The sequence below is a fragment of the Cydia splendana genome, chromosome 6 (assembly GCF_910591565.1).
Source record: "Cydia splendana chromosome 6, ilCydSple1.2, whole genome shotgun sequence".
NCBI classification, from domain to species: Eukaryota; Metazoa; Arthropoda; class Insecta; order Lepidoptera; family Tortricidae; genus Cydia; species Cydia splendana.
The window spans coordinates 18,344,106-18,358,003 of NC_085965.1; the positions used below are offsets into that span (position 1 = coordinate 18,344,106).

A 13,898-nucleotide genomic window follows, 5' to 3' on the forward strand; every position below is an offset into this window, starting at 1 on the left:
ACCAGTATAAGACTTTCTATCTATGGAATCACTTGCCCAATCACTGTCAACAAAACCTTGCAAATCACTATTATTATTACTATATCTCAAACAATAGGTTTTTGTTAACTGCAAGTACCTTAAAATGCGTTTTGCATAATTGTAATGTTCACTATTATAACAATTATTGAACTGACTTAGGTAGCTTACCGAATATGCTATGTCCGGCCTTGTCAAAACTGCCAAGTACATCAAACTTCCTATTAACTTTTGGTAAGGAACATTAGGTAAACTTCCTTCAGTTTTTTCTAAATTTAGCTTGGGTTCAATGGGAGTAGTTTGCGTTTTACACTCTGACATCTGAAATTTAGACACTAACTGTTCAATATATTGCTGTTGATCCACAGTTATCACACTTTTATTTTTATCTAAATTTATTCTCATGCCAAGATACTGTCTTACAGGGCCTAGGTCCTTTAACTTGAACTCTGAACTTAATACATTTTTCAATTTTTCTGTTTCAGTGCCATTGTTTGAGAAAATTAGAAAATCATCTACATAGAGCCCGACAATTATCTTTACTTTCCCATTAGTTTTTGCAAACAAACATGGTTCATATTGACTGTTTTTAAAGCCTAATTTACAAAGACATTCTTTGACTCTCTCATACCATGCTAGAGAAGACTGCTTCAGCCCGTAAATAGCCCGCTTTAGTTTCAACACATTTCCCCCACTTTTGTTTGCAAAACCTTCAGGAATTGACATATATATGTTTTCCTTCAGAAAACCATTTAAGAAAGCGGTTGTAACATCTAAATGCGTTATACTCATTCCTAACTTTACACTAAGAGCAAATAATAGTCTCAGAGTTGAATGACGCACTACAGGAGAAAAAGTGTCCGTATAGTCAACACCAGGCTTCTGCGTAAAGCCTTTGGCCACGAGCCGCGCACGATAACGCACATTATTGTCCACATCACTTTTTTTATTGAACACCCACCGACACTTCACTACAGACACGTTACCAGGGTTCTCGACGAGCTCCCACGCATCATTGTCCTCGAACGACTGTAACTCTTCAGCTATGGCACGTCTCCACTGCTCCTTCTCAGGCCCTTCGAGAGCCTCTGAGTATGAGATTTCCTCTGATGCTGGAACAGTACTGGGAACGCACATGCTGCTAAAGCCATACCTGTCAGGCTGTTTTCTCAGACGCTTACTTCTCAGCTCAGGTGTTGATGTATTCTGGACTGGTTGTTCTGGCTCCTCATTTGACAGAGGTTCGGTTAATGTCTCATTACCATCAGCGTATACTGAAGAATCTGAAGAGAGTACAGAATGATCCGCATCTGGATCATCAGGATGCGAATCCCCCACTGAAACACTGCTCTTCTCCTCCACACTGTTTGTCAGTGCCTCTTCATTAGGTATCCAAATAGCCAAATCTTCACAGGTGTCGCTACTATCCATTTCACCTTCCATCACAATGACATCTCTGCTGGTAACAATGGTCTTCTTTGAAGGATTATACAATCTGTATCCTTTCACATTCTCTCCATACCCAACCAAGATATGCTGTGCAGCTTTCTTATCCCACTTCAAGCGTTTCTCCTTCGGGATATGTACCATTGCTTTACTACCAAACAATCTAATGTGACTTAAATCAGGTTTTGAACCATACCATAGTTCAAACGGAGTTTTCTCTAAACCTGATACAATGGACCTGTTTTTCAGATAAACTGCGGTGCTGGCCGCCTCTGCCCAAAATCTCTTGTCCAACTTTGCATCATAAAGAAGACACCTAGCTTTCTCGACCACGGAGCGGTTGGCTCGTTCTGGGATTGAGTTTTGTTCTGGAGTGTAAGCATTTGTAGTTTGATGTATAATGCCAGCAGCAGCAAGGTAGGTTTTAAACTCACGGTTGCAATATTCCAGACCTTGATCAGTATGAAATATCTTGATCTTCTTCCCTTGCTGATTCTCTACTAGTGCTTTAAATTCTTTAAATTTACTAAAAGCCTCGTTCTTTTGTTTAAGAAAGTAAATGAAGGTCATTCTGCTGTAATCATCAATGAACAGCATGAAGTATCTGTTACCATTTAAAGAATTAACCTCCATGGGTCCACACAGGTCACTGTGTATTCTGTGACATGTCTCTGTGCTCCTGGTACCAACATGAGTAAAAGGTAACCTCGTTTGTTTCCCTTCACAACAGGTTTCACATTGCGCCTTAGTTATATCCAAAGATCCTTCATACGACACACCATCAACAATGCCATTTCTCATTTTGTTTAAATCTTGGCTATTAATGTGAGCCAGACGTTTATGCCAAAGCTGTCCTGTAACTACTGGAGCTGCCAACAAACAACTTTGTTTCTGTAGCCGCAGCTTGTATACACCATTAATTAGATCAGCTATGGCAACCAAAGCATTGTTTTTGTCACAAATATAACAATGTTTTTTATCAAAAGTGACACTGTTGCCATTCTTGGTGAGCTCGCTTACCGATAACAAGTTTGTTGTCAAACTAGGCACGCATAACGCATCCTTCACGGTTATTTGACATTCCAAATCCGAAACAATTTCCACGTCTCCGGAACAAACTACTGGCACTCTTTCATCATTTGCCACAATGATTTCTGGTAAACACGGCGTAAAGTTTGCATTTTTCACCCAATCTTTGTTCACCACAAAATGCCCGCTCGCACCTGAGTCCACGTAAAAATCTTCCTTACTGAACTTCCTAGTGAGGAAAACAACACTAAATACGCATTTACTAGCGTTTTTCTTCGACATCGGGCATTGATTTCGATAATGTCCGCCGGATTTGCATCTAAAGCAAATAACCTCTTTAACCTCTTTTGTTGTTGTATCTGTCACTGTCTTCTTGTTTGACATTGACTGCCCGCCATTATTTTTCGGCTTAGTGTTGCTAGAGTGATATTTATTTCTTGCTACAAATGCCGCACTGCTGCCAACTTCAGAATCTTTCGTTACTTCCATGTCAAGTAACTTTGACTTAATGACATCTGCAGTTATCGAAATACCCGAATGTTCAATTGCCATAATCATGGGTGAATAACGGTCAGACAAACCTGCTAACAATAATGATCCTACCCATTCATCGGTTATTGTAAATCCTGTGCCGTTTAACCTTTGAGCTGTTTCGACCATTTGTGTGACATAGTTAGACATCGAGTCACAGTTTTCAAGTCTTATATTAATCAAATGTCGAAGCAAGGTTATCTTTCTTGAGAAACCAGAGTCGTCAAACATGGTCTTCAACTTAGTCCATAATTCCGCTGAGCTCTGTGTGTTCTTGATATGCACGTACAATGCTGGATCAATAGTTAATATTAACTTTGCCTTCGTTTTTGCATCTTCTGTTGGCTTATTTTCAAATCCCTCCGGGGGGTTGATGTACTTGTCAGTTCCATCGAGCACCAACAAGCTTTGGGCCGCAAAACTCCACTCGTCGTAATTCTCCCTGCCTTTCAACTTAGGCACACTGGCAATATAGTTCGTAGTCATGTTTCCACGAATAAACGTTCACTTTTATCTATTTTACACTAAAATAACTGATAAAAACTGGAAACGCCCATAACCTATTAAAACACGTTAGATATTCGCAACAGACTGACTTTATTCAACGAGTAACGGTACTTATAAGTTTCACACACATTGTGGATAGATGGCGCTAGTAGTAAGGAACATACATTTAATTACAATTTTTGATACTATGCCAATAGTAGAACAGTATGGTTCGAACCTTCTATCTGGATCATTCTCATGATGATACCGAGCTAGCGAGAGAGATGGCGCTGCCAATCAATACTATGAAGTATTTGAACAAATTAAATTATTTTTCAGAAAATATTTTAATTTGTTTTTATCAAGTAGAAACACTACTATATAAATTATAAACTGAAATAAATGTCATATACTAAGAAAAAGTGACCAAGGCCTCCAGTGCCCCAGGCTGGAATCGAACCAGCGTCCTCTGCTATCGCGGCAGGTGCCTGAACCACTCGGCCACCGGGCCACAGCGACATTAGTCAAATTTTCCAAGTATATGCACTTCCTACTGAAGGCTTGTGGCGCCCCCTGGCCATCTCTAAGGTAGAACAGTATGGTTCGAACCTTCTATCTGGATCATTCTCATGATGATACCGAGCTAGCGAGAGAGATGGCGCTGCCAATCAATACTATGAAGTATTTGAACAAATTAAATTATTTTTCAGAAAATATTTTAATTTGTTTTTATGAAGTAGAAACACTACTATATAAATTATAAACTGAAATAAATGTCATATACTAAGAAAAAGTGACCAAGGCCTCCAGTGCCCCAGGCTGGAATCGAACCAGCGTCCTCTGCTATCGCGGCAGGTGCCTGAACCACTCGGCCACCGGGCCACAGCGACATTAGTCAAATTTTCCAAGTATATGCACTTCCTACTGAAGGCTTGTGGCGCCCCCTGGCCATCTCTAAGGTAGAACAGTATGGTTCGAACCTTCTATCTGGATCATTCTCATGATGATACCGAGCTAGCGAGAGAGATGGCGCTGCCAATCAATACTATGAAGTATTTGAACAAATTAAATTATTTTTCAGAAAATATTTTAATTTGTTTTTATCAAGTAGAAACACTACTATATAAATTATAAACTGAAATAAATGTCATATACTAAGAAAAAGTGACCAAGGCCTCCAGTGCCCCAGGCTGGAATCGAACCAGCGTCCTCTGCTATCGCGGCAGGTGCCTGAACCACTCGGCCACCGGGCCACAGCGACATTAGTCAAATTTTCCAAGTATATGCACTTCCTACTGAAGGCTTGTGGCGCCACCTGGCCATCTCTAAGGTAGAACAGTATGGTTCGAACCTTCTATCTGGATCATTCTCATGATGATACCGAGCTAGCGAGAGAGATGGCGCTGCCAATCAATACTATGAAGTATTTGAACAAATTAAATTATTTTTCAGAAAATATTTTAATTTGTTATTATCAAGTAGAAACACTACTATATAAATTATAAACTGAAATAAATGTCATATACTAAGAAAAAGTGACCAAGGCCTCCAGTGCCCCAGGCTGGAATCGAACCAGCGTCCTCTGCTATCGCGGCAGGTGCCTGAACCACTCGGCCACCGGGCCACAGCGACATTAGTCAAATTTTCCAAGTATATGCACTTCCTACTGAAGGCTTGTGGCGCCCCCTGGCCATCTCTAAGGTAGAACAGTATGGTTCGAACCTTCTATCTGGATCATTCTCATGATGATACCGAGCTAGCGAGAGAGATGGCGCTGCCAATCAATACTATGAAGTATTTGAACAAATTAAATTATTTTTCAGAAAATATTTTAATTTGTTTTTATCAAGTAGAAACACTACTATATAAATTATAAACTGAAATAAATGTCATATACTAAGAAAAAGTGACCAAGGCCTCCAGTGCCCCAGGCTGGAATCGAACCAGCGTCCTCTGCTATCGCGGCAGGTGCCTGAACCACTCGGCCACCGGGCCACAGCGACATTAGTCAAATTTTCCAAGTATATGCACTTCCTACTGAAGGCTTGTGGCGCCCCCTGGCCATCTCTAAGGTAGAACAGTATGGTTCGAACCTTCTATCTGGATCATTCTCATGATGATACCGAGCTAGCGAGAGAGATGGCGCTGCCAATCAATACTTTGAAGTATTTGAACAAATTAAATTATTTTTCAGAAAATATTTTAATTTGTTTTTATCAAGTAGAAACACTACTATATAAATTATAAACTGAAATAAATGTCATATACTAAGAAAAAGTGACCAAGGCCTCCAGTGCCCCAGGCTGGAATCGAACCAGCGTCCTCTGCTATCGCGGCAGGTGCCTGAAAAGAAAATTTGACTAATGTCGCTGTGGCCCGGTGGCCGAGTGGTTCAGGCACCTGCCGCGATAGCAGAGGACGCTGGTTCGATTCCAGCCTGGGGCACTGGAGGCCTTGGTCACTTTTTCTTAGTATATGACATTTATTTCAGTTTATAATGTTGGAAAGTGTCTTCGTAAACTTAAAGAATCTTGTTTTATAGGTAACTGCATAAACGCACGTGGAACAAGTTTAAATGTTTGAATAAATATACAGCTTTTGTTCGCGTGCGTGATGCCGTCACATTCGTTTCGACCTTGCTGCTAACCAGACTAAATTTGTATCAGTGCCTAATCCTCGACAATATACTCTTCATATGGACTCATCATAGTTTCCTTTACGCCAGATTTAACAGGTCATGGGCCTGCGCGTTTTCAATAAAAATCAAAACGGATTTCGAGCGTAAAAAGCGAAAATAGTTAATACGGTTGCCATCAGTAATGGCGTCCAGTACAAGTTCCTCATCTCCACTCGTGATGGAAAAACTAAAAGGAATGGAAAACTATTCATCGTGGAAATTTATGATGAAGATGGTGTTAGTTCATGAAGATCTTTGGGATTTTGTGGAAAAAGAGGTTGACAATAAAAAACCGGAAGATGTGAAAAAGGGCCAGAAAGCGCTCGCACGCATTGCATTGTCCGTGCAATCGACGGCCTTTGTACACATAAGGAACGTGACCTCGGCACACAAAGCATGGACGAGTCTTCAGAAAGCATATGAAGATAAGGGATTATGTCGGAGACTAGGCCTGTTGCGAACTTTGTTTAGCACAAAGTTAACGGATTGTCAGAGTATGGAGAAATACATAAACAAAATCACGGATGTCGCACAACAACTTCAGGATATTGGTGCTGGGTTGGAGGATGACTTTGTTGCGGTCATCATGCTGAGCAGACTTCCTGAGGACTACGACCCGCTAATCATGGCTATTGAGAACTCGTCAACTGCCAAATTATCTAGCGAAGTTGTATCGGCGAAGCTGCTACAGGAAAGGATGCGACGTGAGGACAGCAAGCGCGACGGAGACGGAGTTACGGCTCTGACAGCCGCGAGAAAGCTGCCCAGGTGCTATGTATGTAAGAGGACCGGACATTTCAAGAAAGATTGTCCGATGTTAAACAAAAAGAAAAGTAGCAAAGGAACGTCGTCGGCAAAGGCTCTACTCACGGCGCTGTCGGTGAACGTGGAAAGTGATCTTTGGTACGTGGACAGTGGATCGGCGAGTCATCTTTGTCGAGATGTGAACATGATGAGTGACATGAAGTCAGAGAAATCGTTGCAAGTGACTGTAGCTAACGGAGACAAACTATTTACGGCCGGACGAGGTAATGTTCAAGTGGAACAACGTAATGGCACTGTAAAGACTATAAGTGATGTGTATTATGTACCTAATTTAGTAGCTAACTTATTGTCGGTAAGCGCCATGGCAAAGAAAGGCTTTAAGATAGTATTCGAATCCGATAGTTGCGAAATACTAGATAATGGGGTTATTGCAGCGACAGCTACTTTGAAAAATGATGTTTATGTCCTTGACACTGTGGGGGCGTGTTCTAATGTTCCTTTACAGAACAAACAGATGGCCAATGCAGCAGTGGAGGACAAGCGTGCGGTTACTAGCGACGGAACTGTATCTGTAGCTTCAGAGAAGGTTTGGCATCGTCGTCTATCGCATCTCAACAGAAGAAGCATGGAACTTTTGAAAAAAGGTATGGCTTCTGGTATATCATATGATAGTAGAGATTTTGAAACGTGTGTAGCGTGTGTACAAGGTAAGGCAAGTAGGGTCCCCTTTCCTAAGAAATCTCACAACAGGGCTAAAGAGGTCCTGGGTTTAGTACATACAGACGTCTGTGGGCCGCTACCATCTCCCTCATTCAGCGGTGCAAGGTATTTCTTGTTTTTCATAGATGACTATTCTAGAAAGACGTTTGTGTACTTTTTAACTAAAAAAGGTGAAGTATTTGATAGGTTCAAAGAATTTAAGGCTTTAGTGGAGAACCAGACAGGTAAAAAGATAAAATCGCTACGTAGCGACAACGGAGGAGAATTCACAAGTTCTGCTTTTCAGGCGTTTCTCAAGAGCAATGGCATCGTGCATCAAACCACTGTTCCTGGCTCTGCTGCTCAGAACGGGGTCGCAGAACGCGCGAACAGGACTGTGATGCAGGCTGCAAGATGCATGCTGCAAGATGCGGGCCTAAGCAACGAATTCTGGGCGGAGGCTGTTAACACGGCCGTCTACGTCAAAAACCGCTGTCCTACGAAAGCTGTACTGGGGAGCACTCCTGAAGAGAAGTGGAGTGGCAAAAAGGTATCTCTAAGTCATTTACGTATCTTTGGTTCTGTGGCTTATGCGATGACTTTGAAGCGTTCAAAATTAGATCCGAAATGCAAAAAGTACATTTTTGTTGGGTATTGTGAGCATACAAAGGGTTATAGACTCTTGGACCCGGAACAACCAACAAAATGCATCAAAGCCAGAGATGTAACCTTCTTAGAAAATACGTTCATTAAAAATGTATCAAATGATGACATTGACAATGTCATTGAGTCAATTGAAATATTTCCACAAATTGAAAATAATGGAAATAAAAATGTTGTAATCGAATTGTCAAACCCAACTTCTGTACAACCAACGATATCGGTAGTGAGCGGTACGTCTGATGATGCCAATTTAACCCAAAATTCTCAGAGTACGAGCGATCGAACGAGTACGATCACAATAAATGATTCGTCTAGCTCTAGTGAATGTGATGATCCGGCCGATGCAACTTATATTCCAGAGGAGGAGAGTACGGATACTTCGGAATATGACAGTTCATCGGGTTCACCACATTTTGGATTCCTAGCGGGCACGTGCGATCCAGATGCTCCACGGACTGTACGAGAAGCACTGAGTGGTCCAGATGCTGACAATTGGAGGGAAGCAATGTCTTGTGAGTACAACTCATTTATTAAGAACGAGTGTTGGACACTGACAGATCGACGAGAGTCACAAAAACCTGTCAAATGCAAGTGGGTGTTCAAAGTGAAACGTGGATTGAACGGTGAACTACTCAAATATAGGGCACGCCTGGTAGCTAAAGGCTTCACGCAGCAATATGGAATAGACTATGAGGAGACGTATTCACCAGTTGTCAGATACTCCACTATACGTACTTTGTTAGCCTTGGCGGTTGAGTACGGTATGAAGATTGAACATCTTGATGTAAAAACAGCATTTCTCAACGGTGACTTGAAGGAAACTGTGTTCATGGAACAACCGGAAGGCTTTATAGTTAAAGGTCAAGAAAGTAAGGTCTACAAATTAAATAAAGCTATTTACGGGTTGAAACAAGCCTCAAAGGCATGGTACGAGAAGATTGATCATGTTCTATGCAGTAAGTTGAAGTTCGATAAGTCATCATCTGAGCCTTGTGTTTATTTTCAGCGACTGAAGGGGTCGTTTATAATTATTGCTCTGTATGTTGATGATATAATATTGTTTTCGACAGGTGATGAACGTGATAAGCTAGATGTCAAAGTCAAATTAATGAAGGAATTTGATATGACAGATCTAGGGCCAGCTCATCAGGTGTTAGGTATGAGATTGTGTAGAGATGAAAACAAAATTACTCTCGATCAATCGAGTTATATCGCGATGGTGCTGAAGAAATATAAAATGGAAGAGTGTAAGTGTTCGCCTACTCCCATGGAAACTGGACTTAAGTTACCTAGGGGCAATCAAAGAGATGATACCTATGATTATAGAGATCTTGTAGGTTCTCTCATGTATATTGCTATCTGTACCAGACCAGACATCGCATACGCAGTTAGCTACTTGAGTCAATTTAATGAATCATTTACAGAGACCCACTGGAAAGCAGCCAAAAGAGTGCTGCGCTACTTGAAAGGTACCTCGGATCTCCGTTTGACTTTTAAGAAAGGCAAGCAGCAGCTGGACATCACAGGATATGCGGATGCAGACTGGGGCAGTGACGACGTAGACCGCCGGTCGTACACGGGCTATGTTTTTAAAATAGGTGAGTCAGTAGTTACTTGGGAAAGTCGCAAGCAAAAAACAGTTAGCCTTAGCTCTACCGAAGCCGAATACTACTCTTTGTCTAATTCTTGTCTATATAGTAGTGTTTCTACTTGATAAAAACAAATTAAAATATTTTCTGAAAAATAATTTAATTTGTTCAAATACTTCATAGTATTGATTGGCAGCGCCATCTCTCTCGCTAGCTCGGTATCATCATGAGAATGATCCAGATAGAAGGTTCGAACCATACTGTTCTACCTTAGAGATGGCCAGGGGGCGCCACAAGCCTTCAGTAGGAAGTGCATATACTTGGAAAATTTGACTAATGTCGCTGTGGCCCGGTGGCCGAGTGGTTCAGGCACCTGCCGCGATAGCAGAGGACGCTGGTTCGATTCCAGCCTGGGGCACTGGAGGCCTTGGTCACTTTTTCTTAGTATATGACATTTATTTCAGTTTATAATTTATATAGTAGTGTTTCTACTTGATAAAAACAAATTAAAATATTTTCTGAAAAATAATTTAATTTGTTCAAATACTTCATAGTATTGATTGGCAGCGCCATCTCTCTCGCTAGCTCGGTATCATCATGAGAATGATCCAGATAGAAGGTTCGAACCATACTGTTCTACCTTAGAGATGGCTAGGGGGCGCCACAAGCCTTCAGTAGGAAGTGCATATACTTGGAAAATTTGACTAATGTCGCTGTGGCCCGGTGGCCGAGTGGTTCAGGCACCTGCCGCGATAGCAGAGGACGCTGGTTCGATTCCAGCCTGGGGCACTGGAGGCCTTGGTCACTTTTTCTTAGTATATGACATTTATTTCAGTTTATAATTTATATAGTAGTGTTTCTACTTGATAAAAACAAATTAAAATATTTTCTGAAAAATAATTTAATTTGTTCAAATACTTCATAGTATTGATTGGCAGCGCCATCTCTCTCGCTAGCTCGGTATCATCATGAGAATGATCCAGATAGAAGGTTCGAACCATACTGTTCTACCTTAGAGATGGCCAGGGGGCGCCACAAGCCTTCAGTAGGAAGTGCATATACTTGGAAAATTTGACTAATGTCGCTGTGGCCCGGTGGCCGAGTGGTTCAGGCACCTGCCGCGATAGCAGAGGACGCTGGTTCGATTCCAGCCTGGGGCACTGGAGGCCTTGGTCACTTTTTCTTAGTATATGACATTTATTTCAGTTTATAATTTATATAGTAGTGTTTCTACTTGATAAAAACAAATTAAAATATTTTCTGAAAAATAATTTAATTTGTTCAAATACTTCATAGTATTGATTGGCAGCGCCATCTCTCTCGCTAGCTCGGTATCATCATGAGAATGATCCAGATAGAAGGTTCGAACCATACTGTTCTACCTTAGAGATGGCCAGGGGGCGCCACAAGCCTTCAGTAGGAAGTGCATATACTTGGAAAATTTGACTAATGTCGCTGTGGCCCGGTGGCCGAGTGGTTCAGGCACCTGCCGCGATAGCAGAGGACGCTGGTTCGATTCCAGCCTGGGGCACTGGAGGCCTTGGTCACTTTTTCTTAGTATATGACATTTATTTCAGTTTATAATTTATATAGTAGTGTTTCTACTTGATAAAAACAAATTAAAATATTTTCTGAAAAATAATTTAATTTGTTCAAATACTTCATAGTATTGATTGGCAGCGCCATATCTCTCGCTAGCTCGGTATCATCATGAGAATGATCCAGATAGAAGGTTCGAACCATACTGTTCTACCTTAGAGATGGCCAGGGGGCGCCACAAGCTTTCAGTAGGAAGTGCATATACTTGGAAAATTTGACTAATGTCGCTGTGGCCCGGTGGCCGAGTGGTTCAGGCACCTGCCGCGATAGCAGAGGACGCTGGTTCGATTCCAGCCTGGGGCACTGGAGGCCTTGGTCACTTTTTCTTAGTATATGACATTTATTTCAGTTTATAATTTATATAGTAGTGTTTCTACTTGATAAAAACAAATTAAAATATTTTCTGAAAAATAATTTAATTTGTTCAAATACTTCATAGTATTGATTGGCAGCGCCATCTCTCTCGCTAGCTCGGTATCATCATGAGAATGATCCAGATAGAAGGTTCGAACCATACTGTTCTACCTTAGAGATGGCCAGGGGGCGCCACAAGCCTTCAGTAGGAAGTGCATATACTTGGAAAATTTGACTAATGTCGCTGTGGCCCGGTGGCCGAGTGGTTCAGGCACCTGCCGCGATAGCAGAGGACGCTGGTTCGATTCCAGCCTGGGGCACTGGAGGCCTTGGTCACTTTTTCTTAGTATATGACATTTATTTCAGTTTATAATTTATATAGTAGTGTTTCTACTTGATAAAAACAAATTAAAATATTTTCTGAAAAATAATTTAATTTGTTCAAATACTTCATAGTATTGATTGGCAGCGCCATCTCTCTCGCTAGCTCGGTATCATCATGAGAATGATCCAGATAGAAGGTTCGAACCATACTGTTCTACCTTAGAGATGGCCAGGGGGCGCCACAAGCCTTCAGTAGGAAGTGCATATACTTGGAAAATTTGACTAATGTCGCTGTGGCCCGGTGGCCGAGTGGTTCAGGCACCTGCCGCGATAGCAGAGGACGCTGGTTCGATTCCAGCCTGGGGCACTGGAGGCCTTGGTCACTTTTTCTTAGTATATGACATTTATTTCAGTTTATAATTTATATAGTAGTGTTTCTACTTGATAAAAACAAATTAAAATATTTTCTGAAAAATAATTTAATTTGTTCAAATACTTCAAATGCTAATATATTTTAATGATTTTACAACTAGACACAGACTGCTCAGTACGAGTTTCGGACGAAGAATGAATTGACCGAAACAAAACAAATGCGACTCTGTTCCAATTGAATATGATTTAAATTTCATCGAACTGAATAAGTACTATATGTAGGACCTTGGGCCTTGCCTTGGAGGCTATAGTCGTACGGTTTTAAAATGTCGGAATCTACTTGAGAGATTACCTGCCGAATGCCGATGCATTCATCGGCAGGTAATCGAGCGGTAAAGATGTTATCTGTTTAGAATCTTTTGTTGTATTTCATTTTGCACAGGTACTTAGCGGTTTGCTTTAACAAAAGATAATGCCCATTCATCGTCAGGTAGTCTATCTAGTCTATACCTACATACTAGAAACAGCATCACTCTAATCGTCAAACCAACAGTTTACGCATGATTAAACGATAATATGTAGATTGTACAATAAAAGCATTAAACAATCCAGTTTGTCTGACGCAAGTTATTGCTTGAAAATGTCATGCTTTACTGATTGGCACGGGTTTGTTCCACTCAATTTCATCTCTGTAATAAAGCTATGGGTGTCACTTAACTGGTTATACATATCTTTTCATTTTAGTGAGCATAAGTCAGTAAGTTGTACTTGTGCCCTGCAAACATATCTATAATCTCTTTATAGAGAAACAGAGATTGATTTAGGTTTGGGAGACAATCAATTAATGATATTATTTATTTCAGATCAAAATTAGCTCATTTTAATTTGTTAGTAATTGCAATTATACTAGTGTCTGCCCGCGACTTCGTTTGCGTGGAATGACGATGATGATGATGATGATGATGATGATTGAGAACTAAAGAAGACAGAGTTATTTTCACTGTTATAATTTTAGTATGGATTATAGTTAGACAAATCACTTTCCAGGTCCAGCACTTATCCTGGATAAACCAATACAAAGCCATCCGCAGCGCGATCAAAATTCAATGGCCGGGTTACATGATCCACGAGAGCGGGGCATGGTCGCCCACGGCCCGCGAATGGAAGTTCCTGCCGCGGCGGTGTAGCCGGAGTTCCTATAACGAGACCAGGGATGAGGTCATGGGCTGCAACTATCTTATTACTGCGGATGCTGCGTTCGACAAGGTTGAGGCTGTGGAGGTTAGTCGCTTATTATTGTATATAAATCAGACAAAACGTGACCAATGGCCCGGTTACATAATTCA

General features: G+C 41.1%; 2 protein-coding genes across 2 annotated transcripts in view; one reads left to right on the forward strand and one right to left on the reverse strand.

Moving 5' to 3' along the window:
- The window catches only part of LOC134791737 (mitochondrial glycine transporter B-like), a 58,512-nt gene that overhangs the window by 26,910 nt on the left and 17,704 nt on the right, over window positions 1-13,898 (reverse strand). The window lies entirely within an intron of this gene.
- LOC134791503 (apyrase-like) overlaps window positions 1-13,898 on the forward strand; it is a 42,169-nt gene that overhangs the window by 24,840 nt on the left and 3,431 nt on the right. The window contains 1 exon segment of the mRNA XM_063762548.1: window positions 13,600-13,833. Within this exon segment, the coding sequence (XP_063618618.1) occupies window positions 13,600-13,833 (234 nt within the window).